Below are 27,972 nucleotides of genomic sequence, written 5' to 3' on the forward strand. Positions count from 1 at the left end.
CTGATTCATAAATATTGCTGGCCAGCAGTGCGAACAAGTCTGACGCTACTGCAAAATTATGTTGAAGCATTGACTACGACAATGCTGGGGTTACTGTCACCCGCACAGAGGAGACATGACTGGCATGCGGCTTATCTTTTCCGTACCAGTAAAATACAGCTTTGGTATACCAACAGTTGCAGAAAACACAAAAACGCACTACAATGAACTACTACGTCAAGGAATGGTTAGCTTGTCTATGCCTGCACTATATCTGTTTTGATTCGAGGCGGGAAGCGACCACTAGCGATTGTGGTCACTCTGAGTAGTATGCGTTAGCAAGTGGTATCGGTAAGTATTGAGCCCACGTATATATAAGAGGCTTGTTTGCATTTATGTTTCTAACATCGACTCTTTGCGCCCACCTTGGTTAACTTAGTCTTCGTGCTCGTTTTTTTCGTGCTAGAATATTTCTTTTTGAACAGGCATTCCGACTACCACAGAAAAAGCGGCGTCTCTTCAGGTTACTTTTTAGCAGAGCTCCGGTTTTTAATCTGGCCTCTAAAGGTAACAAGCTTCCAAATCTTTGATGTTTTATGTGTTCAGTTTCATCTAAACTTAATGTAATGGAAAGCGCGAGTGAAGTTCACATCCCAGTTGATCGCATGTTTAAATTGATACCCAGTGCAAACAAGATGCATTAGTACAGACATAAGAGCAGCCATTACAAATGGCTTCAGACGAGCTAGCCGGTTCGCGGATTCTAAATGCAGGCTGCAAACTTTGTGATACAAGTCGCTTGAGCGGCCTTCAGCATGCGGCTCAGAGTCGGCAACCTCCGGAACGCGGACCGTACTGAGACCACCGGCTTTTATTGCAGTACGCTCGTTTGATGACGGAATAGAATTTTTGAACACGTTTCTGCCCAGTCTGTTCAGACATGACCTCGGTCTAAAGCAAGGCGTCTTTAACAAAGACGTCTTTGCTTCGCGTACGCGATTTTAGCATACGCGAAACTGCGGTGTCTGTGCCGCTTAGCGTTTCTTCTAGCTCCCCGTTTTTTGCAAGTTTCAATTTTCTTCTTTCTGTGGGCCTTGTCTATGTGGCTGCCGTGTTTAATGTGTTCTTTTTTCTCGGACGTCTGGGCGCTTAGAACGAAAGTACCGCTCGGCTACGAAGGAATCATCAAGTATGTAGAGTTTGTTCAGAGCTTTCAGCCGCAAGCGGAGGTTTTCTGCCGGGTCAGTTTTGAGAAGGTCCTGCAGAGCACGTGCCGGGCACTCTTATTGCGTGCATGTATTCGCTCCACATGATCATTTTTTCAGCAGCAAAGACTTCCTCGTCGTCCTCGGGCTATTCACGCGCCCCAGTCGTTGTGGCGACAGGACACTTTCAGGGTTTGGGACGAGACTTTTCATTACAGAGCTTTCCAGCTACGCAAGTGACTCAAATATGGCGAAATGAAGATGCCGCGTAGATGGCCCGCTTGGGTCCTCTGCGCTCCCGTGAAGGCCATCCGCCATACGGTCCGGTCGTTTCACTCAACCTTAAGCATCATGTATAGGGCCAGGTTAATAGAAAATTTTATTGAGTTATTTCTTAGTCGATTTTTAGAAGCACACAAGTTGTAGTGCCTTGTCATCAATGCCATTCAAGCTCAGGTTAATTGTTCATGCGTGTCGTAATTATGTACGAATTAATTTGTGTTCTCTTATGCCGAAATAAACATTGCGATAAAATATTTGCCGTTTTGAGTACCCTAACACATACTATTTTGTAACATTTGATACGCCTCCTTAATTTATGAAATGATTAACAACAGAATAATTAAACAGCCGGATGTCTCAACTCGTGACTACGTGCCCAGAGGTCGACCACACAGCAATGGCGTCTGCTCCCTATAATATTCTCGAATTATTGCTGACAAGTCTAGGAATATGGAAACTAATTTCAAGAATAGTTTTGGTAATACCTTTCATTTTCAGGCCTTTCAGGAAGAATTAAATGTTCTTCTAATAAATACATTATTAGTTTATATTCATTGGTGTTTTAGTCTGTTGTTTGCAGTCTAGAAAGAAGACATATTGACTGGATGTTTTCATCAGTGTTTAGCGCCTACTGCTTTAATGTGCTCATTGTTAAACAATCTGTACTTTTTTTATTCATTCGAATAGAAAGTGTTTTCATGTATTAGTTAGAATCTTGTTAAGTTTCCTTAATTACTAAGTGGCGTGTCGCCCAGCGTAAATATCCACACCGGTTTCTAAATCTAAGAAAACTTAGTTGCTCTCCGCGCAGCACCCAACCAACTTTGGCTATTTCGACAAGGCTATTTCGGCTGCTTTGAACGCAAGCTTCACGGAATCGAATGCATTTTGGCGCGATATATGATAATGGGATTTTTTGAGCATCTGTGGCTTTCTCTCGAATACTATAAGCATGTAAACCTGGCTTTATTTACAGAACGCTGCGCTGCCCAAAGTGAACTACTCGGAAAGGCAGGACAGACTCAGCAATGACCCTGCATCTCGTCGACTATGTGGTCTTCTTTGCTTTCATGGCGTTAAGCGTGGCACTGGGACTTTACTACTCTATGCGCAAGAGCGCCACGAACAGAGGCAAAAGTTGCAGCAAGGGAATTCCTTCTTCTGTTGCCTCTCAAGCACGGCAAGAGGAGGTGTTCTTGGGTAGCCGAAGCCTCCCCGCATGGTCCCTCGCTGTGTCCATGCTGGCGTCCGGAGCCTCGGGAGTCGGCGTTGTGAGCCTGTCAGCCCATCAGTACGCCTACGGCATGCACTTCCTCTGGGACATCATTGCCATAGCGATGACGACGCCCTGCATCGTATGCTTCTTTCTGCCTGTACTATACCGGCTGAAGGTGACGTCGATCTTTGAGGTATGCATGTGCATCTCCTGAAAATCTGCTGATAGCCCCTGGTATCAGTACAGGGGAACTGTAAAACCATGCAGCTAGGCGCACTCTTAAGCAGGAATATTTTTGGGTTATGTTTCTGCACGTAGCGCTGCCCTCTGAGCTGAAATTGAACCAATGAACATTGTGATGCTTTTGCGCGGAATGAAGGAACTGCTCCATGCACGACGAGATGCTAATTATGTCAATAAATGGCCGTTTTGTTTTATTTCTGCGCTCCGGTAAAGCTTCCCGAAGGATGAGGCATTGCGCCCAAACGACGGGTTGAATGAATGTGTTTTCTAAGGAAGAATTCGTTAAGGAGTTTCGAAATGGTATCTGGCTTCCTTGGCACTTACCGTTAGTGCATTGAGCTGCTTTATACCTGATGCTTCTAAGTGCGCATGCGTCTAAGTCGAATTTAGCTTCTGAAGATTTAGCTTTAGCACTTCCTGAGTTTCTATTGGGTAAGCCTGATGCCAGCGAACGTTAAAGGACCCAAAGTCGTCTAAATTAATAAATGTAACTTTAAATTGGTTTTTGAGGAAGAAAAATGGCGCAGTAGCTGTCTTAAATCTCGGCAGACACCTGAACCACGCCGTAAAGGAAGGGATAAAGAAGGAACTGAGAGAAGAAAGGAAGAAAGAGGTGCCGTAGTGGAGGACTCCGGAATAATTTCGACCACCTGGGGATCTTAAACATGCACTGACATCGCACAGCACACGGGCGCCTTTCGTGTTTCGCCTCTATCGAAATGCGGCCCCCTCGGCCGTGTTCGAACTCGTGTAAACTCCGGATCAGTAGTCGGGTACAGTAACCACTGATCCACCGCTGCGGGTGTGAACTATTCCGGAGCCCCCCCCCCCCCCCCCCTAGAGGTTTAAACGGCAGGGTTAGGAGGTTTATGTCGCAGGCTTCGATTTCATAACTGCGCTGTACACGTGGCATTTGCGCATACGCACGGATTTTATCATAATGTATTTCACACAAAATGTGCAAGAGCTCGTTCGCATTGTACAAATTCTTGCGAATTTATTTAAGCAGAATGCAAGATTATAAATTGATTCGCACGAAGTTCCTACAGTATTCACGTGACTGACATTGTGGGTAAAGATCACCGAAACGTCTCCGAGCTTTCACATGCCTCCGTTCACGGAAGTAGCATTTCCGTGATGCATAAAAGTTATTTCAAAATCAGTTTTATAGCGCGTGCAGTTACCCAGCAGAGTAAGATACTTCCCGTGAGGAATGTGCGGCGTAACGACATTATAATGTACCGCGGCGTAAGCCATTTTAACCCAAGTGCATCACGGTATCATGATAATAACATAACTGTTCGAAGCCCGAGCAGATTTGCAAAGCTGTTTCGGACAGTATCGGCTATTATTTCGAGCTTGGTAAAGTCTTACATTTAAAGCAAACCACAGAGGACCTAAAACTGAATGTTGGCAGAATCAATATATAGCTATGCGCCAGTTATCTCCCACGCAAACTTGATAACGAAGCATTGAAAAGAGCAAATAAGGCGCCTCAACTTGGCCTACGAACCATAAAAGTTTTGGCCTATTTTGAATTTTGCTTTTTAATTACTTTTAAAGGCAGCCCCGAACTGTACAGTTATAAAGTGGATAAACTGTTACGAACAAGGTTTGAAGGACAAATTTGCGAAACAGAAGAGATTGTTTATGGAATCAAATATCAAGAGAGCAGTGTTCAAGATAGCGTAGTAGAGACCAACCTTGGGAACAAAAGAGGTACTATGAAGAACAACTGGCACACAAAAAGCGACAGGAGAAAAAGTGGGCCAGGAAAACCTCAATGTTAGCGCATTTTAATTTCAATTGGAAGATGCAGAGGCCGTCCTTTGGAAGTGTAAATCAACCGCGTTTTCATCTCCTCTGCAAGAACTAATATGTTTGTTTGCCTGTTGGCATTTCAGTTCTCATGTTCGCGTTTGATTTCCTGCTGGTACCTTGCAGAAGCATGCTCAGGGTTGAGAATACTCATTCCTCGCACTCAAGTTCAAAGTTTGTCCACTCCCTCACTTTTATTTGATCGAAAGAGCAGCAGTTTTCATTTGTTTAGTCATAGAGGTGACACGACCATAAAAAAAAATGCCTTTCGTGGCATGCAAATTTTTTTGTATCTTGAGAAATCAGATGCCAACTGCGGCGTCTCTTGTGAGCTGCAAATAACTACACAACCGTATAGTTTTGTTACCGTGACTCCAGAATGGAAACTGCGTTTTAGAGCGGCCCAGATATGACGCAAGCGGGAAAGCATGTGATGCATGATGGCAAAACAAAAAGGGCCAACACCATTTCAGGAAGGGTTCTTTTCAAGACTAAGGTTTGAAAGCGTCAGCTGCGCTAACATCAACTTTTTTATAAACCTTGATTAATAAGTGTCCAAAAGTTGAGTACAGCCTTTCCTGTGATAAACTTTTGAGCACAGTTTCTGCATTTTGAAGCAAAATTGTGGAGCATCAATGCGCCGAATGGTTTCATTTTTTTCCATATGCTTAATGGAGGGTTTATTCTTACGTGCATATTTTCCTTCAGTGGAAAGCTAATATCTCCTTCAAGGGAATTCGTCAAAATTCTCAGTCATTTCATTTTACTTCTCTCAACATTTAGCACATATAGCCCCCACCCACCCTTATCGTCCGGAAAATGTTTCTGTTCAGTTTTTTTTTTTTTGAAGCGCTGGTTTACCCCGCATGATTTTCAGCGTTAGTCTATAGCTGAAATCTGTGCTTGCATTTCGCCGTTCCTGAAACTGCATTCAGGCATTTTGCTGCTCGTTTTTCAAACTTAAAGGTTTAAAGTTCTCCAAGTTCTTTTAATTGGATCGCGCCTTGAAGCTGGCCCTCCAGCGACACCTTCATTTGCATTAGTTAAATTTTCCTAGCTTCTTATGCCAAACGAAACATTCCAAAAATGGAGGCATACTGAAACTCACGCTTTTTTACATAAGTAAACTTACTATGTGAATTCTGCTACGTATTTCCCGACCGATTCACAGAATCTAGACGGGTCTAATTTCAGTAGACTCCCCGCACCGCCGGTCCCACCGATGCACAGGTGTACGGCTTCCATCCAGTAAACAAAGTGCTATGATTTTGTGCTACTGTAAAAGAGAACAGAAAGAGTGTCGCTTGCTGTTGCCTTACGTAATTGAAGGAAAAAAGTGATTGTTACTAGCTTCGTACGCGTGCGTGCCAGTGTCTTGACTTTGCTTTGCAACCAAAGCAAGGCAAAATCCAACGACTGTTTTTTTGTTCGAGCCTTAGTTAAATAAGTGAATAAATACAGTGAAAACTATAGCCTAATGCTGCTTTAGTACAGCCAGCAAGCATAATAGCAAATGAGAACATAGTATAGGCGGACTACAGCACAGCACGGGAAGGCCAGAATTTAAGTGTGTATCGCAAGACAAACAATGTCCTACTTCCAGTAATTTAATGCCTCATGTAAAAGTGGCCCTTGTAAGCCGTAGGTTAATTACTGATGGTTGCAGCGAAGTTTCTTCAAAACTTCGTGAGCAAACAAGAATTTTTCTAAGGAAAAACAAAATACTTGAGTAAGTCATCAACCTAACAAGAATTAACGGTAGGAACGGTTGGTTAATGGAGCGCTGGACGATCTGTGCACAAGCTTGTTGATTGCAGCCGCATGCTGCCGGAATAAAATGCTTTCATGGACATAATTTTTTATCTATGACTAAATTAGTCCAATGTTTAGGAAGCAGGTAATGTTGAGTGGTTTATAATAAGGTCAGTAGTAGATCATTAGCATCCACCCAAGCGCAGTCACACGCTTATGGAGGAAAGCTGTACAGATTTCTCAAAAACTTCGTAAATAATTAAGTTTGTCTTGTCCGGGCTTCGAACCTGGAACCACCGTCTGTTCGGGGAGTCGCTAAACCAACTGAGCTAACTGGGACGGCGAGCAGATGGTACGGCGAGACTGACTTTATCAATATGTAGAGGTCAGAACGGCGTTACTCCAATGATTAAGGGAATCCCCCTAGATCGAGTTGATTTTTGAAACAAGAATAGTCAGTCAATATTGTTACGCCAAGCGAAGCCGGAGGGAAACAGAGGAAGCCTAGAAGCTTATGGAAAATCTGTCTGGCTTTTGTTTGAGCCATATGTGAGCGCTCCAGTGGATGCTAGTGGATAATTATACACAAGCACTCTATATATACACATACACATCTATCTGTTGAATTTCATGTGCAGTACCTTCGGATGCGCTTCGGAAGCGGCGTGGGGGTGTCGGCCTGTGTGATCTATTTCTTCTCGAGTGTAAGTGGCCTTTACTTGAAATATTTTTCTCACGCTGTTGAGCGCTTAACTTATGAAGAGACAGACGAAAGTGAAAAGCCAAATCTAAAGAACTGCGCCCGTAGCGATGCCTACTTACCGTACAAATGTCGCTAGTTTACAGCCGTACTCCAATGCGATAGAGGTCAGGCAACTTGCTAAGCAAAAACCTCATGAATAGGGAACTCCCAGTTTCTCCAGTTTCTCAAGCAGTGCCCATATGCAGCTTGTAGCGTTTGACATTACGGTGCTAGTCTTTGTCTGAATACGCTCATCTCGTGTGGTATTCCTGCTCACCTAGGGCTTGAACTCTGATGTTTCTACATGAATGAATATTAATCTATCGACGCCATTAATTTAGCCATCTAATCGGCATCTGGCATCAACCCTTTTTGATGGACAGAATCTTATTTGGACCATTATAAACGTAAGACTAGTGCTTAAGACGTTGAAATAGAAACGAAACAAGCTATATCGCTCATCCTGTTGTGTTTCTTTTCTATGTCTACGTCCTAAACGCAAGTATTACGTTTATCACTCACAACCAACTAGCCGAGATTTCTGCTTTGTTCTACTTGGACAACCGACTACTTAAATGTTGTACTCGCTGTAGCTGGTTCTTGGTGAGTTTATTGTTTTTTATTGCTTCAGGGATTAGAAAAATTTATTTGGGCCCTCTTTCTACCATTTATAGCAAACATTAGGGGCAGTGAGCGTCTACAGTGCAGCAGTTGGTATCTCCACAAGTAAGTACCTTCACAGTATGCCTTTGAACACCCATAGCGCTGAATGATGTTCTAGCACTGGTGAACTTTATTTCGTTTGGGCAAGCAGATCACAGGTGATCAACTGCGTATGCGGATTCGCACTGCGATGTGAGCTTCGCGGTGCGTGAGGTGAAGGAAATCGTATTCTGTGCCACTCTGCAGAGTGCTGCTCATACACTGGTTCGCGTTAAAAAAAAAAAAGCTAATGATTTTTAGCGTGCGATAAGGGCCTACTAAATAGCAGCAGTCCTCAAGCACACAGAATATTTTGATACCACTAATCAACTCTAGATTAAGATTTAACATCATCCTTTAATTTTGCGTTTACGCTCTTTTTCATCATTCTAAAAACCTACGGCTGTCCGATTTATAAATTTTTCATTTTTTCACCACCTGTAATATTATTTGCTTCAAAAATGCTGCAGCCAAAGGTCAAACGAGAGTGGGCACCGATTCATCAAAAAAGAAATAAGGGCACAAGTCAGATTCCGATACAAGATAACAAAATGCTATGTACAATCTACCCGAAATGTGAATCACATAATTATGAATAGAGTGAATAGCAGCATTGTTCCTGAGTAAGGAAGAGCACAGATGGATTCGGCCAGCTTTGCATGGAACACTTTCACCTTGGCTGTAAATGTGATAACCCTATATATAAGGTAACTGCACAGAGCTAGCATTCTATGGCACTGTATTAATTTCAAAACTTTGGGCGCAGGGGTTTATGGGGATTAAAGTCCCAAAGCGAATCAGGTATCATGGAGGTCGTAGTGGAAGGATGCGGGGGATTTCAATCGCCTGGGGTTATTTAACGTTCACTGACGTCACAGAGTACACGGGCCTCTAGCACGGCGCCACCACCGAAATGCGACTGCCTTGGCAGCAATCGAACCCGCGTCTTTCGGGTTAGCAGCCCAGCACCATAACCGCGAAGCTACCGTGGCAACGCTACATTTCAAAAATGGTTTTGTGGAACACACCGGCTTATAAATGGCTACAAAGCGTGATTTACTATTTTTTACCATTTCGAATGCGAGAAAAATAACTTTATTCTCCGCCTGCCAAAACATATCAGCATTACATCTTACTACACAGTCAACCTTATATCATTCCCCCAGCATCTTTTTCCAGAGAAAACCGGAAAGTAAGCTCTACAGACGTTGCTTTGCCCAACCAACACCCAATTTCAAAACATCCCGCATTGCCTAGAACATGAATGCATGAAGTGACGACATATTTATGTGTAGGCATTACTATCTGACTAGTGTGGAACATATTTTCATAAAGGTTTATTTAGGTAGATGGTTGATTTAAGCGGAACAAGCGGCGTTCTTGGAAGTACTGTATATGCTCGCTGCGTACGACGCCATTCAAGTTCAAGTTCGAGTACGTCTTTATTTACATCAGGAAGATGTAGGTAGGCCCGGACAGAAAAGTGAAAAAAAAATTCCCTTTGAGTCCCGGCCCCCTTCTACAAGGCGAAATACAATGAAGACAACAGAGCCTATTTAACAATGACAAGGTAGAAAAAAAATTAAGAGGCACTGCGAGCATACATTGTTAAAAGACAAAGAAAAGAACATATACGCCCAAAACATGAACACTAAATCTTTTGTACGCTTTTTATAATGTGACAAACTGATTGATAGAATCAAGTACACATAATTGAAAGAATAGATGCTTTCGTATGTTAGCACATTTATCAACAGGACGGAAAATCACCGCTCCAAAGCGACAAGAATGTCACGTGGTCTACTTTTTTCCACAGATATGCCTCTACTCAACAGCTTATTTAATACATGTGGAACTGCAAAGCGTAACATAGAACGTCCGTATTCTGTACGACAGAAGGGAACGCACCAGAATGACTGATTTCGAAATGCATATGATGGAATATGGGCTTTCAGGCAGGATAGTTCTAGGAACGTATTCTGGTGGTAGCGTATACACGTTTTATATCTCAGTGCTAAATGATATTCATATAGGTCATGAGCTGGTGTAATGTGAAAACGCGTGAAAAATTCTTCTGTGTGCGCACGGTAATCCACGTTTGCTATGTGCCGGACTGCTTTCTTTTGGAGCATGGATATTTTATTTATGTTGGCCTGCGTTGTATTGCCCCATACTAAGAAACACTAATTTAAATGAGGGAGGAACAGCGTGTTGTAAATTAGCATTTTTATAGACGTCGGAAGAAAATACCGAAATTTTGCTAGCATTCCTACACATTTCGCGAGGCGACATAGAACTATACTAAAGTGAGCGTCCCAGACCATGCTCTTGCTGAAAAATACTCGAAGTGTTTTGGCCGTATCTACAATTTCTATAGAAGAATTCTCAATGGCAAACTGAGGCTCTGTTATGATCACCCTATTTCTCCCTTGGAAAACAACTGCTTTTGTCTTTTTCGCGTTTAGTATCAGGGAGTTTGCTTCGCTTCAGTGTTTGAGGGCATCCAGAGTGCTGTTAATGGTTGGGACTAGAAATTCGAGACTATTACCTTTAAACAACATGCAAGTGTCATCTGCGTAAATTACAAATTGAGGCTTAATACCTATATTAACAATGTCATTAATGTAAAGGATAAAAAGTAAAGCCCCAATATACTTCCCTGTGGGACGCTGGTAAAAATTTTCTGAAGAGAGGAGAGCTCATGTCCTATTTGCACACACTGAAAACGAGGTTGAAGATATGATTCAATGAGGAGGAGTGGTGTGCCACGTATGCCGTAGAGTTCAAGTTTCTGTAGAAGTTTGTGGTGATTAAGGCGGTGAAAAGTCTCTGAAAAGTAAAAAAAAATCCCTATTGCATATCTCTTTATTTTCAAATGCAGAGAATTATTTCTTTTTGTGTTAGTAAAGCTGTTTCAGTGGATCTGCCTTGAACAAATCCGTATTGAGACGTAGACAGTATGTTGAATTTTCTGCAGAATTTGTATAGTCTCTTACAAATTATATTTTTCAAACCTTTGGAAAAGACAGGCAATATAGAGATTGGCCTATAATTTGACATGTTATTTATATCTCCGGTTTTAAAGATTACAATAACTTTTGATACCTGCATCAGTTTGGGGAAGCATCCTGTCGATGAGGCGAGATTATAGATGTGAGTAAGTACTGGAGCCACAATATCTAAAACATAATTAACAGGTGCAACTTGAATGCCATCTACATCATACGCTTTACTACTACTAAGTGAGAAGAAAATGCTGCGAACTTCCCGTTCACTAGTTGGTTCAAGAAATATACTGTTATAATGTTTTCTAATCCCTTCTGTCTGCACCTGAGTACATGGCGCACTGCTCACAACATCCCTGAGAAATTTGTTGACCCTTTCAGCTAGTTCTGATCCCTGCACTGGTTGTCCATCAATTATAAGCTCACTAACACATGGAGCAGATGGTATGCGGTGAAGCAGTTTATTAAGTTTTTGCCATATTTTTGCGCTATCTTGACGACAGTCTGTCTGAAATTGTCCATGCACGTAATTTTTTTCTCGGTCCTCAAAAAGGCAGTTACTTTGCTACGGTATTGTTTGAACTCTTTTAGATCGTCAAGTGACTAAGTCTCGAGGAATTTCTTGAATAATTTGGATTTCTTTTTTTATCATTTTTAAGCCTTCTTTAGTAATTAATCCATGGCTTATAATTTTTGCCCTTCTTTTTATATGACTTTTCCTTGAAATGATCGTGGTAAAGCTTTTTGAAAATAACAACGAAAGATTCATACGCAGCATCGGCTGTGTCTGAAAGAAATACGGTATTCCATGTTTCTTTCATGAGGCTTGAACGGAAACCATCTAATGTCAGAGGCATGATAGTCTGTGTTGTAAACCTTTCAGGGCTGTCACGGATTTTGTGGTCTGCGCATTGAATCAGCATATAGATTGGAAAGTGGTCGCTTATATCACTGCAGACGACTCCTGATAGCAAAGACCGAGTGGTGATATTGCTGATAAAGAAATGAATGAGTGTCGTGCTGTGTGGCGTAACGCGTGTCGCTGTGCTGGCTAAAGCTGTGTTGCCAGTTGATTCTATAACTGATAAAAGGAACGCCTGAGTAGAAGAGGGCTTTGACAGATCAATATTAAAATCCCCACCAAGAATTTAAGTTAAATTATTATCACTAACAAAGTTGAGCAAATGTTCTAAGGGATCAAAGAAAGAACTTAAATCAGAATCAGGTGGTCGATACATAACAAAAAAAACCTGGCTACGTGATATCAGCGTTAGACATTCGGCTTCCTTTTCAATGGAAGTGAATTCAGAAACAATTTCACAGTCAAAGCCATTTTTCATTAGAATTGCAAGCCCACCACCCTGTCTGCTCGGTCGGTTTAAGAAAAAAGTGGTAATTCTCTCTCATGTATATCTGGTCGTCACATGTATACCACGTCTCAGAGAGCATAATTGTGTCAAACTGGAATTCAAATTCCGCAGGAGTGAAAGTTCCTCCTCTTTGCTCCGTGCAGAATGAATATTTAAATGAAAACATGTGAGACCAATTTCAGGACTAGTGCGCACAATAACATTGACATCACGTGGAGACGCAGCCATCCTTTTAGAGAACTGTAGTGCACCTACAAGGAGCCCTATTCAGACAATCTTTTCAACATCCCGCACGTCTCGAATGTGTAAGACAGTAGAAGTTTCCTCTTTCCGCGCAAGGATCTTCCGCCATTTGTCCACACAAAGCTCCATCCCTTTTCCTTCTTTCTGAAAACAGCCTTGCCGAGCAGCTGCTTCATGGCTGTGCATAGATGCTCATTTATAAATATCGGAGAGTTAGACTCATGGCCGAGGTTCTCAGTCGAAATTCTGATTTTCTTAGCCTTCTGTAGAACTGTCTCACGTTTAGCACGGCTCTTGAACGGCACAATGTTAGGGATGGCTGTCATCTTCTTACAGGGAACACTATGACACACTTCCACGTCCGCATCAGCGATAGGCTCATTCAAAAGCGTGCAAATTTCATGAAGAATGTCCGGAAGAAGATCTCAATGTTGCACTTTCTCGAATACTGCTCGGATGAAGTGATTCTTTGTTCGTGCTGGATAACTTCACTTTTCAGAGCTTCGCACTGAATCAGCAGTTTTTTCATTCTCCTGCTTGAGAGCTTTGTTTTCATTGATCAGCTCACCATGTTCATTTTTTATGCTCTAACATTGTTCGTTGAAAAACTCCTGGCTTTTTTTAAGCTCCCTGATCTCAGTCTTGAGTTCACGCTCCAATTTGGACTTGAATTCATTGATTTCCTTCCTGAGTTCTTCACGAAACCAAGCAAAATTTCCCATTGTATGTGAATAAAAAGCACATGCACGCAACAGTACAAACAATGGCGGCAGCAGCCGAAGCAGCAAGTGCAAAATTTTTGGTGTTTCAAACTAGTTCAGAAAAGATGCTAACCCGGAATGATAACAAGGAAGCTTTTCACTCGAGGCGCTCGTGCTGCCTCCGCTGCTGCCAAGTGACGGCGGCCAGGCGATGCTCCACGTTATATAGGTTTTGGCTCCCCTCGTGGACGTGGCGCCAACGACGTGTGTCCCTCTTTTCTGGTGTTGGCACCACGTGACAACTGAATTCTGGTCTGATGCCCCGCTTCTGACGATTTGTTCGAAAATTGGAATGATAACAAGGAAGCTTGTCACTCGAGGTGCTCGTGCTGCCTCCGCTGCTGCCAAGTGACGGCGGCCAGGCGATGCTCCAGCTTATATAGGTTTTGGTTCCCATGGTGGACGTGGCGCCAATGACTTTCTTGCTTCGTAAGAGCCAGATGCCCCTCTTTGCTGGTGTTGGCACCACCTGACAGCTGAATGCTGGTCTGATGCCCCGCTTCTGACGATTTGGTCTAAAATTGGAATGATAACAAGGAAGCTTGTCACTCGAGGTGCTCGTGCTGCCACCGCTGCTGCCAAGTCAATTCGATGGTGTCGTAAGGAAAATCAAGCCTACTACCTACCCTTCTTTCTAAGTTTTCGAAATTCCAGCGAACAAGTGGTACCAGTGGCCAACGAATGTTGTTCGTATACATGAATTACATGTGACATCTTTCTCGCCATACTGTTTCTTACATGTCATCCTCATGGGCTACTTCCTTAAGCTTTAGAGTAGTATGAGGCAATACGCAATTCCAACGACCCTAAATACACGGCATAGTTTTAGCTCCGGCTAACACAGGATGTACAGATCTGTATATAACGCTCGAAATGAAAGGACGAATAACGTGAGTGGCACTTTTTGCCCGTTTTAAAGGATTTTTAGAAAACTAATATATATTTTTTTCTTTTTAGTGCTTGGAATTCCACTGCTTGCGTCCACCTTGATGATAGGCATTCTTGGAACCTGTTATACCGCTTTGGTACGTATTCGGGACAATGCGTATGGCATACCTTTCAGGACAGATGTGACCTTTTCACGTTCATCAAGATGTACCTTAATTAGAACAACTATCTTTCTCTTAAATTGTTACGCCACAAAAAGACACTCGCCAACTGAAACTTGCTGATGGTTGTAAGGAAGTCTACAAATACATTTTGGTATCTCATGTGGAGAATGCGTTGAAATTTTGGTGCTGTCAGAACAGGGTTAGGAACGCCTATTACAGATGGACGCTCAGAATGACAACACTGCCACACAGCCTGAAAGTCACACAACATTCACACAGCGGGAAAGTCTATGCAGCAAGCATATACTTAGCGGACCTTTGAACAACTGCTGTACAAGGCAGAATCCTTACTTGAGCATCGTCTTCAAGAATAACTCACTGCTCATCATTCTGCTGCGCTGGTTAGCGAAATAAATAAAATTGCTAGCTTTTTCGCGGTTTAGCCTAGATATAGGAGTTTTCCGCGAAAGAAAATTTTTGAAACTTTACTTAATTGTAATATTCTCAGCGCTAACGCCATAGGTATTCCATAATGGGTGGGGTGCGTATAAGAGAAGAAAAAACTGAACAGAACCATTTTAATGGAATAGAATAATAACTCCCATGACCGAAAAATCTCTCCATTCTTCCGTCTTTTTCAAGCCTGGCTGGGCTGGTTGAAAAGTAGAGAGAGGAATATCCCCTTCTCTACTTTAAATAAAAGGGGGAGAGGAAAATTATGAGGCACACGACGACGGGAAGTTGAGAAGTGTGGGGTAGCGGGTTGGAGAGATTGGCGTATGGGCATGGCCTGTCACGCTGTGATTGCTCGATTGGATCAGGAGACAGGAGCGGGGAACGGCATGTCTCACGGCGGTTGACGGACAGGACTACACCACCTGTTCTAGCGGTCTGAACCCGCCAGCGGCAGCAGCTTCTATGTGTGGGGAGAGCACTGATGATAGGGCGCACTCTGCAGGAATATTCGCATTGATCATCAATATACTTCCGATGTCGTGATATATACGAAATTTTTTCATCGTGAAAGCGAACATGCCGATTGAAAATTTTGATATATATGTATGTTTCTTGTGTGTGTAGTTCATCCGAGATTTTGGAATATTTGTCACATGTGTCCATATTTTCCTTGTGTACCCACATATGTTTTATATATGCGCTTTACGGTATAAGTTTTCTGGGGGTTTAACGTCAAAGTGCGTCTCGTATGAAACTTTATTAGAAGAGGGAAGCATTGTGCAGGAAATAATTAGCAGTGAACTACAAAATTGTTGCTATGAAAATGAAGAAAGCAAAAAAAGTAAAAAGCGAGTGAGACGTTGAAACAAGCGCCAGACGGATTCGAACCACCACTAACGAGATGTACACATCTGTACATTTGGTAATACGCTACTACTACTTACTTTTTTGCCAAAAAAATCATTCATTACCTACTTGCATAAGAACCGCCAGCCAACCTGTGACTCATGTAGAAGGCTAACACTCTCTAAATACATTTAAGTTTTCAACGTACGGGGGCCAGTCAGGGCTAAATAGGAATTGAAAGCATTATTTTAGTATGGCAACGCTCACGCATTGATCCTTTTAATTTATGTCAGGTCAAGTGGTGATTTGCCTTATTTCAGGAGTGGTACTAGACAACTCGACTTGAACTGATATTCTGACCCTTCATCTTGAGTGACAGCGTAGAAAGAGACGAGAAATTTGAAGAAACACAGGACAAGCTCTCGTCGTGTATTCCTTCAAATTTCCCGTGTTTTTCTGCGCTGTCAGTCAACATGAACCAGTACCAACATGCTCAACATCTCGCTTTGTTTCTGAACCTTGATGTGCACAGTCATTAGCACTGAAACATCTTGGTGTATAGCATAAAATACATACGGCCACCTACTCCCGTGGTCGCGCTCTTACTGTGAAAGTACTTTTGCTGCGCCCGGAGGTCTGTCGCAAATATACCTAGCGTAAATTGGTACGCAGCTTTACAGCGGTTCAACAAAGCCGAGACGGCCATATTTACCTTCTGTTAAAGTTGAGGGCCCTTGAATTGCCAGACCGGTCCAAGACCGTAGGTTCCGGTTAGATGCAAAGGTGCCGGACTTGAGAGAGCTGGACGTCTGCAGAGGGGCCGCGGTCAAGGCGCAAAGAGCACCTGACAAGGTTTCCGGCCTCCATGCACATTATACATATAACAAATAAAGTTTCGTGAAGTAATCATCCTTGGACCGAGCTATGAAAATCAATACAACAAGAGATAAGTTACTGTCGGAGTGACATGCCATTATAAGCAACTTTACTTTCTATTCAATAGCATGACAGGTACAAAGTAAAAAATAAAAACATAACTGAATGGCACATCGGGATCATAAAGTACAAAACATTAAACCAAAGCACGCATCACAGAGTAGCTTTGAATCAGGCGTTTAAACACGATATGGCGCAAACATGCTATTAATCGCGACGCCTAGACACAGCAGGTCAGATCAGTCTCTAGAAAATGACAAGAGCAATGGAAGAGAAAACAAAGGCTAACCTTTTGAAATCATTACTCTGATGTAAATTTAATATAGCATTCACAAGAAACTTCCTGCGGTATTTCTTAATAATCTATCTGCATATCTTTTCTGCACAAAGCATGAGTTATTTGTGAAAAATACTGCCTGCCTTCTGTAGTCATTTCTAAGTTGTGGCATTTTTTGTTTTGGGTTTAGAATATTGAATGAACTGGAACTATGTAGCCTAAATTCAAGGATACCTTTCAATTATTTAAAAAAGTAGGTCTGGTTAACCTTCATAACAGCATATTTGACAACCAATGGTTGCGTTCTTTAAAACTGCTGAGTTCCATTATAATTGTTTAGTACGCCTAAAATTTGCTTTTGTAATGCACTGTTTGTAGAAACTGCACCTAGTTGACGTTCCCCAATTAAGAACACCATAGCTTATCCTGCAATAAAAGAGAGAATATAACAGATGCGCGTTTGGGTATTCAATGTGCTTTATAAATGCAGCCTATACTGTGAGACAATCTTGATTTCATTTATCAGTGTTGCATGAGAGCTCGCGGCTGGACAAACCACCCATAAACATTTATTCAGAATTCTGTACCAGCAAGCGTCCTTCATACGTGATGCAATCCGAGCTGCAGTAATGCTTATTTATTGCTTTCAATGTAAAGTACTTCTTGTTATTTATTTAAATTTAGAGCCAAGCGGTTTCAGCGAAGATACTTAGATAACTGTGATAAATGTTTATCAACAACGCTATGTACACCGTGCGCAGCTTTTCTAGTAAAAATAAATTATTTTCATATGCATTCTTCATAAATTTCGAGCCGCCTCTGCTGCTGTCCCGCAAGACGCGAGTTCGATCCCGGCCGTGGCAGCATCATTTCGACGAAGGCGAAATGCTAGAGGCTTGTGTGCTGAGCGATGTCAGTGCACGTTAAAGAACCCCAGGTAGTCAAATTTGCCGGATCTCTTTCCTACAGCGTTCCTCAAAGCCTGAGTCGCTTTCGGAAGTTAAAGCCTTATGCAACAAACCAGAATTTTTAATTTTTGGAAACAGACTTATTATTGTAACGTCGTTTATGTAAATAATAAAAACTAGGGGTCACACAAAAGCACCCAGAACGACATGTGACATTTCTAGTTAGACGGCTGAGTAGCTATTAGCATATACGTACTGATAACGTTTCTCAAGGTAACTACGAATACGTTTTAGTGCCACGCCTTTAATGGCATATATTTTCACTTTTGAACAGAATGATATCTTGAACAGTATAATGACTTTGCTTAATAGTTTAGGTTATGGTTAATGGGAGTTTAACGTCACAAAGCGACTCAGGCTATGAGAGACGCCGTAGTGAAGGGCTCTGGAATTTTCGACCACCTGGGGTTCTTTAACGTGCACAGACATCGCACAGTACACAGCCCTCTACAATTTCGCCTCCATCGAAATTCTACCGCTGCGGTCGGGATCGAACCCGCGTCTTTCGGGCCAGAAGCCGAGCGCCATAACCACTCAGCCGCCGCGGTGGCTTCTTAGCTTAATAGTGGAATTAAACTAAGAGTAAGATTTTTTAAGTATTTTCACTCATCTTATCCTTAATGTCAATGAGTGCAAGCTATTCTCATTTGCTTGCTTGAAAACCGTAAAGAGCTTGTGTTTCCACTAGGGGCTCCTTAAAACAGGCCGGTATTCCTTATATGATACGCTTTCTCATCAAGTGTTACGCACAAAAAATGATACATTATTTGGCTGACGTTAACGTGGGTGTCCTAGAAGGTAGTAACCGGTACAAACATCACGCAATCATCAATGTGCAAATTCGCACCATCGTGAAATTGTTTCTGAAAATAAAAGAAGCTGTTGAGACCGCTTTCAAATACAGAATTTTTGACTTCTCACTTCGCAAGGTATGAAATGCATTGCCGCGACTGCGAAAAACCTGCTAAAAATAGGAATAGAGCCAGTGCTAGAAGTTAAATACAAAGCCACATGTTTACCGCGAACCGTTCAATTAAACTAGAAGTTTACAACTTGTCCTTGTGAATATTCGCTGTCGTTCTGAGAGTACAGGTAGTACTTGGTAACTTGGGCACAATTAGACCTCGGTGTTTTCGGTATTTATTTTTCTTGACATTCGGGGATCATTTCTCAGTGTTTATGTTCTTCCTTTCATTCGGTATTCTGCAGTGCCTCATTTCAGTGCCGGGTAGATCTCGTTGCTCATCGATGCTTGTGTTGTAAAGTGACAGTATAATTACTGAAAAGAAAAGACAACGCAACTGTCATTACATTTACTGAGCACATACCAAGCCCTCTAATATATGACAAATGCAACAATTACTTGAAATAACAACTGAAACGTGACCCATTCAGAGCATGAAATCAATACCTAAACTGACATCCAAAAATTAAGACTAATTCGTCATCAAGAGTAGATGTCAGCTCAAAATGCACAGCAGGAAAGGCGCAGCGTATTCTCCCACAGCTTATGATATTTATAGTATGAGAATATAATGTATTGTGATAACGTAGTTCAAAAACGGCTCATTATAAGGTTATCTTTTTTCATGTGATGTCATTTTTGCTCAGTTTAGCTCTTTGAAGGAGATATATATATTTTTTTAACATTCCAAGTATCTTGGTTAACCATAGCTCCTGTTGGTAGGGCACGTAAAATTCATTGGGTATAATTTTATAATTCTATTATTTTGAGGGTTGCTTTCTTCTGGAAGTGCATTCTCAAACGGTAGAAAAAAGCTTCCAAATCGCTGTTGATCGCCTTATAGATTTTTCTTTTTTTTTTTGCAAAGTGTGATTGCTTTTGTGGATGTTGCCGCAACTATCATAACAAAGTTCAAGCGTGATTGCTAATTTCACAGGGATAATAAACAAAGTGGCGGCTAACGGGTTGACAGGGTAGTACAAGTCCAGGGTTGTTGAACATGAGTTTTATATTGTTATATTGTTTTATTGTTTGATATTGTTATAGTGGTGCCCTACGACTTATAAAAAACCTAATTTAAAAAACTTCCCGTTGAAAAATGTGTTCCTCCTGAATTTGTTAGCATATGTGAGGTCAGGGATGTTATTATTAGATTCAACCAGACGTCAACAAGCCCAAGTCATTCCTTTTTTTTAAAAAAAAACAGGCTCATGAGGGCTCTTCTAGTTTTTTCGGCGATAGTTAAAGTTTTCAAAAAGAAGTATGTGTGCATTAGCATGTGTAGTTCTGCGTTCGTTTTCAACGCTGTGCAGTTTCCAACTTGCGCCCGTTCCCTAGAATGAAAAACAAAAGTTTAAATCACTTTAGAACATAACTTGCTGTCGTGGAATATCCATTCGCCTTAAACGTAACTCCTCTGGGAAAATTCGTGGCAGTCATTCCTCCATAGTCGTAAGCAAAGCCATGGATGACTGAGCCCAATGGCTAGCCATAAGCCTGAAAATGGTTGCACACAGATGGCCTGGCCTATACCATGGCCGTAATGTTAGCACTTGTGTCCTTGTGTCCAGCATACTTACTAGTCGTTTCGTAGTCATTTTCCATCCATTGTGAGTTAAAGCTCTCTCAGTATAAGTATTCAAGTACCTTTAGCTGCGCAACGGTTATCGTGCAATTTCCTGTGGCGTTCTTCAGTAATATTTTACTTCCAGCTTTTCACGCCTCTAGAATTGCCCAGACCATGCCAACCTGAACTCCATAGACTGGTTTTGCAGCAGACACCTAATGCTAATCTAACCCCAACTATCTGATTTATTTGTAATCCCGACTAAACTTCTGACGATGGGCACATACCCGCATTCCTGAAAGCAAGCGTTGGCAGTATGGTTCGTTTTCAAGTACCTTTCATTACTTCATATTTTTTGAACCTCCATAATGCCCTATGTTGCATTATGCCGGCATTTCTTCGAGCTTTCGCCCTAACAGACTGTTCGTGCTTTTCTGTGTATATGTCTTTCGATTAAACAATATCCGAAATACAGTTAAAACTCGATTCAACGAAGTGAACTCCAAACGCAAACAATTTTGTTGAATCGGGAAGTTGATTAAATTTGGAGGAGTATTTTGCCATGTTACAAAATCATAAATTGTAACGTAGCGGCACCCAAACATCATCGCTCCAATGTATTTGCCGTTAACCCGCGCCTGCCCGCGAAGGCGGCCCCAGTCGTTGTTTTCGCTTGAACATGAAAGCGCCATGTGGTATAACGGATTCCAAGCCAAGGTGGGAAGCGGCGCCGCTTGCGGAGTTCATTGTTCCGTACAGCGGGGCGGCATCCAGTCCCTTGGAACAAATCTAGGGCTGTGACTAGGACGCATAGATGCTACTGCTGGCAAGCTACCAACAAGCTGAAAGGCGCTGCATAAAAAAAGGCAAGAAATCACATTTTGAAGCGAAAGCTTCACTACGCAAGGTTTTCAAGAGGGTGCCGTCAGTGCATCCTTGAACAACATGGGTGGCACAATCCCTACGGGGTGAGTGTGATAGAAGCAGCCACCTGCCAGTGCAGTGGCTGCCCCATCGCTGCCCCACTGCGCTGGTAGTGGTATGAGGACCCGCCGCCATTTAAGAATGTTAAGTAGAGATTGAGCAATTCTGCATATATAGATATTAAAAAAATGCTTTGCATCATGACAATAAGGCGGAGCTTAAGTGCCTCCTGCAATTGAAGATTCGCCACCTGCTTTCGCACGTCTGCTCCGTTCAACAAGTTAGACATGTACTAAATTTTTTTTTGCACTTTTACTCATTTCTTTCCTAAAAAATTGTAAGCTCAGATTTGGTGGCCAAGGATGTTTCGTTTTTTCTAATTGCTTACAAAATTACACCCTATGGGCTTTTGCCGTGCAATCCGAAATTCTTCGTTTTATCGGACACTTGGTAAAATAGAGTTAGATGAAACTTGTTCGATCGAGCTTTAAGTGCACTTTTAATCAGCCAGTCTGAGTATTTCACGGTAACGTATTGTGAGCACCTGTCAGGCACGGAGACACGACCTCTAAATTGCTGTTCACCGCATTTTTACAGGACGTGTTCAAGGCCTGGATTGGGAACAGTATGGGATAAGAGTTAATGGACGACACCTAGGTGGTGGTAGTGGTTTTATTAAAAATAATAGTAAAAAGGAAGGAAAAGATTTTTTCTAGCCCCGGCATCTGCCATCGATACTGAAGCACCTGAGCTGGGGCAGGGGAAATAAAGGACAGCAGGCAGAATGGAGAAATGAAATGAAAGAGGTGAGGGGTCAGGAATAGAGGACAGGGGGAGAAGTAATATGTACAAACTATTTACACAATAAGAAATGTGTCCACGACACCTAGGTAATTTGCCATTCACGGATGATATTGCCTAGCTAAGTTACTCAAGGGATGGGCAGCAAAGCATGATCAGTGAGTTATACACACAGAGCAGCACTTTTGGTATGAAAATCGGCATGCGCGAAACCAAATTATGTTCAACATTCTCGCGAGGAAACAGCAGTTCACAATGCAGCAGGGAGTTGGAAGTGATAAAGAAATACATATATTTAGGGCAGGTAGTGAAGGCTGATCCTGAGCATGAGAGTGAAACAACTAGAAAAATAAAAGTAAGGTTTTGCACATAGTCCTTCGTAAAGACAGGAATAAAATTTGAATAAGAACGGGTGTCAGGCAGGGAAACAGGGTGTCGTCAATGCCACTCACCGCCTGTTTACAGGAGGTGTTCTGACGCCTGGATTGCGAATAGTTGGGGATAACAGTTTATGGAAAACAAATTTGTCATTTACGATTCGATTGATGGCAATGCTTTGCTGAGTCACTCAGGAGATGGACTGCAAATCATGATCGATGAGTTACACAGGCAAAGAAGGACTGTGTGTCTAAAAATTAACATACAGAAAACCAAAGTAATGTTTAACCGTCTTGCAAGGAAACAGCAGTTCACAATTGCCAGCGAGGAGCTGGAAGTGATAAAAGAATGCATCTACTTAGGGTTTTAGTGACAGGTGATCTAGCTTATGAGAGGAAAATATTTACAAGAGTAGGAATGGGTTGGAGAGCTAATGGCAGGTTCACACAGATCATGAACGACAGTTTACCAATATCCATCAAGAGAAAACTGTAGAACACTGCATCTTTCCGGTACTCACCTACGGGGCAGAAACGTGGAGGCTAACGAAAAGGGTTCACCTTAAGTTATGAAAAACGCAGCTAACCATAAAAAGAAAAATGATCGGTGTAATGTAAAGTGACCGGAAGCGCGCAGAGTGGGTGCGGGAGAAAACATGGGTTTATGACATTCTAGTCGAAATCAAGAGGGAAAAATGGGCTTGGGCAGGGCATGCAATGCGAAGGCAAGATAACCGACGGGCCCTTAACAGTAACGTAATGGATTCTAAGAGAAGGCAAGCGTAGCAGGGGGCGGCAGAAAGTTAACTGGGCGGATGAGATTCAAAGTTAGCAGGCATAGGTTGGGCGCAGCTGGCAAAGGACAGGATTAAGGGAGATACATGAGATAGGCTTTTGCCTTGCAGTGGATGTAGTTAGGCTGATAATGATGATAAGCTTATCGTCGGAAGTAATCGCAGCTGACTTAACTGCGTTAAAACTGAAACCTTGAACGTCTCCATTGTCGCCAGAATAAGTAATGGAGTTTCCAAATCTTCCTGGCTATCTATTCAATATCTTCGTCGGGCTTTGCCGCTCCACCTGTTCTTACTTCTACCACTTTTCTTGTTTGGAATATTCAAAATGGAGCGGGAAATTTCTCCCTCCGCTTTTAGAGAAAAGCAGGAAAGGAGAAGAGAGAGTCAAAGGCAATGAGCGGCAAAATGGATAAAGAGAAATTCCATCTTCTCTTTTAAGGGAGCTGAGTGGGAGGAGAGAGAGTATGGGAATCAAGCGGTTGTCTTGTGGCGTGGGCGTCCACCTCGGCTGGAGTAAATGGTTGGCTCTGAACCCAACAAAACCTGTTGGAAACAATGAATGCCAAGTTGGACAAGTCCGCATTTGCCTTCAGCTGTCTGGATTTCCAAGAAAAAAACAGAGACCATATCTATAAAAAATTCTTTTCTGCCACACCACAGCTAACGCTGAAACATTCTTGTTACTCAGTAATTTTCTCTTTAATAATAGGTTTTTGCTTAATATTTTGCAGAATGAAAAAAAGTAAATCACTTCACTGTTCTATGAATTTGCAGGATGAGCACAAACATTATTATTTTTAGTTGTTGAATTACTAGTATTAGTAGAGTTATTTTCGACTAAAGATATCTTGGGTTACGAGTTTAAAGGTCCAGTCAAGAGCAAGCTGGAAAAGCTCGTCATAAGCGCCGAAAAAGAAGACAATGAAGAGCACAATTGATGCCAGCACATACATAATTTTATTACGGCTCCCTTCAGGCTTTTCAAAGTACAACAGTTGGTAGCGCTGCTACAGCGCCACACTGTGCAGGAGAGGCCTTGAACATTCCAAGATAAGGACGGTACGTCAGTCAGAACTTACTCCCACTATGCCACTTATTGCCGATATCGCGTTGGCTCTAGCTCTGCATTTTTCTTGATTTAATTAACGCGGCTAATTTAATGTGAGGTCGCTGTCGCTGTAATCGCTGCAGAAAACAACACGGCTTCATTGCGCGGCTTCTGTTCCACTCTAGTGCATATTGTTATTTTACACTTGTATTCATCTAATGTACAAGTGGAGCTTCGTCTCTTATTGTGCATTTCTTACGGCGCCGCTATTTAGCGATGTGCTATATGCTGTGTGACAGTCGAAATATTAGTATGTTTGCGGCTCAGAGCTTTTGTGAGGATACCTATACAACCGTCCAATTATTTAATTAGGATAGCATTATAGTTGATATCATGAGCAAAATCCACCACATATGTGGCGCTAGTTTCAATGATTGTGGGAGGCAGGTCGCGTGACCATGGGACGTCTACAGATAGGTGGTGGTTGGGGATTTTATTTTATTTATTTATTCAATACTGCCAGCCACCTCTTGGTGGCCAAGGCAGGAGTGTGGATACAATTGCACAGTGCTTTGTCAACAACGAAAAAACTGGGGAGAAAAAGGCCTGCAGGCAGGTAGCAAAATTTCTGCGAACAACTCAAATAATGGACGAGTAACAAACATTCAACATTAAAATAAAAACAAAGCGCGACAAGGGCAACACTCCAGAATCGAACCAACAGCCTAACTTGACCGGCTGGGGTTGATTGCAGATAAAAATGTTTCGGCTGAAGATAAGGTGACCACTTCGCGAGGTAACGCATTCCAATCGGCTATCGTTCTTGGGAAGAACGACAGCTTTTATGCAGTGGTTCTGCATTTGGGCACTACATTTGTTTTATCGTGTTTGTGCCGAGTTTGTCGTGTTCTGTTGTACTGCATATAATTGTCAAAGTCTATTCTTGTGTGATTATTGACGATGTCGAATAACATTTTTAAGCGATGCATTTTGCGACGAGATTCCAACGTGGGTAAACCGGAACGGCTAAGAAGATCAGATATCGATACCTGTCTTCCGTAGGCGTTGAAAATGAAACATAGTGCTCTTTTTTTGGACCGGCTCTGTACACTTAGCATCCCTTTTCGTATGCGGGTCCCATACTACGTCAGCATATTCGAGTAATGGACGCACTAGGGAAGTATACGCCACAAGGTTTGTTTTCGTGGAACTATCTTTTAGCCGGTATTTTAAAAGCCATAGACTTTTGGATGCTACTGAGGTTATGTTATTAATATGCGGGCTCCGACTTAGATTCGAACTGATCGTTACGCCAAGGTACTTAAATTCACCTACCCGTTCAAGAGAGACGCTATCAATTTTGTAAGAGTGCATCAATGTAGCTTTTTGCTGGTTATGGTCATTTGTTTGCACTTACTAACATTTAACGACATTTTGAAGTTGTTGCACCAATTACTAACAGCACTTAAATCGTTACCTATAATTATCTGGTCGCATTTGTAGAGAATTGTGTGACAAATTACGCAGTCATCTGCAAAAATCGAACCTACATAGGAGAATCGAACTTGAGGTCATTTAAATATATAAGAAAAAGAAGTGGCCCGTGTACTGAGCCCTGCGGCACTTCTGAGAGCACTGGAGTGATCGACAAACTTGAACCAGAGATCTCTACGTACTACTGCCGGTGGGATAAGTATGAATCAAGCCATTGACGAATTTGTTTATTTTCTAAGATGTGCTTAAGTTTAAGTAAAAGTTTACAGTGGAGTACTCTGTCCAACGCGTTTTCAACATCTAGAAAAATGGCATCAATTTGCCCTGCTGCATCAACAGCTGAGAAGAAATCGTTGGTAGTATGTAATATCTGTGTCGTAGTCGATAACGCACGGCGAAAACCATGTTGTGACTCTGCTAAAAAGTTGTTTTCCTCCAAGGACGTTGTGATGTGCTTAGAAATGAAGTGTTCCATTACTTTACCTGCAGTGCACAGCAAGCTTATTGGCCTGTAATTTGTGACGCGGAGCTTATTACCAGATTTACGGACTGGGACAACTTTAGCCAGTTTCCAATCACTGGGGACCTCAACTCTATGCAGGCTAGCATTGAAAATAATAAAGAGGTATTTCGCGCACCATTCCGCGTACCGGTAAAGAAACGTATTCGGAATATCATATGGCCCAGATGATTTCTTTATATTCAGGTGAAAAAGAGCGGAGAAAATGCCTGCTTCACTTATAGTAAGATCGGGTACATAAAGATTGCCTGATCTGAAATAAGTTGTCCGGTCATCACCTACCAGAAGCACAGAAGAAAAATAGTAAATAAACGTTGTAGCTATTTTTTGGTTATCACTAAAGTCCACACCATTTATTGTCAGTTTGTTTACTGCGTCTTTTTTTTTCTGTTAGGTGTGCCTAGAATTTTCGTGTGTAATAAACCAAAAATTTTTGCAGTTTAACATTAAATATTAAAATTTTGATACCTTTATTTTACTTCTTAAGTCTCTGTGAAGTGATGCCAGAGTACCGTGTCCGACTTTTGACGTATTGTGGGAAAGGCGTTTTATACGGCGCTTTAAATTAAGTGTTTCACCTGTAATCCAAGGACTCTGGCTGTGAATATTTTATTCCTCAGCGGGACATACCGATGCATACACCTGTGCACTGTATTTTTAAAATCCAACCACAAGTCATTCGGACTCATGTCGGCGTCATATGTCCAGCAGAAAATTTGTCGTAGTCTTGTTCAAGAACATCTGGAATACTTTCATCCTCAACGTTATTAAAGTCATAAAATTGTTTCTTTGTTCTGCTTGTAATTGGACGCGCCATTTTGGTTTTGAAGAGCACTAGGTCATGGTCGGATACAGCAGGCATAACATCTACCTTAAACCCGAGCCGTTCAATACCATCAGATACAAACACAAAATCCAGGAGCGAACTCGTGGTCGCAGAGACCCGCGAAGGTTCAACCATGACCTTCTTCAAATTAAATGAAAAGGCAATAACAAGTAGCAAATCAGAATGTCGACATAAATACGAGACGGTCAACGATTCCCAGTTTATCTTTGGCAAGTTAAAATCACCGCACAAAATGACATGCGCGTATCGCTTTTTGTGTTCATGCAGCAAATCATACAGTGTCTCAAGTGGACTCAAATCTGAATTTTGTGGCCTGTAAACGGCGCCAACAGGAATGCTTTGTTTGGAAGTATGAAGCAGAAGCCAGACCATTCATGCACTACTGTCATATGGTAGAAGTGTATAATCCGTTCTTTTCTTCGTCACAATGGCTACGCCACCCCCTCTGGAGTTGCGGTCGTAGCGGACAATTTCGTGCGAAGCAGGTATCACGTCTTTATCGGGGATGTTATCATGCAGCCAGGTTTCAGTGAGCACTGCAACGTCTGGCTCATACGTAAAAAGACTTTCTAGTTCCTCAGTTTTATTCAGAATGCTGCGAGCATTATTATTCAGAACAAGAAATTCCTGTTTAACTGCATCAGTACGGCTTTGTTTTCGATATACACGACACTCTTTCCTTCAGTAGTTGTATTGAGGCTGTCATCTTGAACTAAGTGGATCTAATTTACCTTGTGCTTCTTCCCACCCGAACAGCTTACCATTTATTTTGATTTTATC

General features: G+C 42.0%; 1 protein-coding gene across 1 annotated transcript in view; it reads left to right on the plus strand.

Annotated features, from left to right (window-relative positions):
• Positions 1–275: 275 nt before the first annotated feature.
• Positions 276–27,972, plus strand: part of LOC144106342 (putative sodium-dependent multivitamin transporter) — a 76,073-nt gene continuing 48,376 nt past the window's right edge. The window contains exons 1-5 of the mRNA XM_077639114.1: positions 276–330; positions 2,443–2,875; positions 7,134–7,199; positions 7,912–7,963; positions 14,276–14,343. Coding sequence (XP_077495240.1) covers positions 2,495–2,875; positions 7,134–7,199; positions 7,912–7,963; positions 14,276–14,343 — 567 coding nt within the window. The 5' untranslated portion in view covers positions 276–330; positions 2,443–2,494. The remainder of the gene's footprint in view (positions 331–2,442; positions 2,876–7,133; positions 7,200–7,911; positions 7,964–14,275; positions 14,344–27,972) is intronic.

This window comes from Amblyomma americanum, chromosome 10 (genome assembly GCF_052857255.1).
Source record: "Amblyomma americanum isolate KBUSLIRL-KWMA chromosome 10, ASM5285725v1, whole genome shotgun sequence".
Lineage (NCBI taxonomy): Eukaryota > Metazoa > Arthropoda > Arachnida > Ixodida > Ixodidae > Amblyomma > Amblyomma americanum.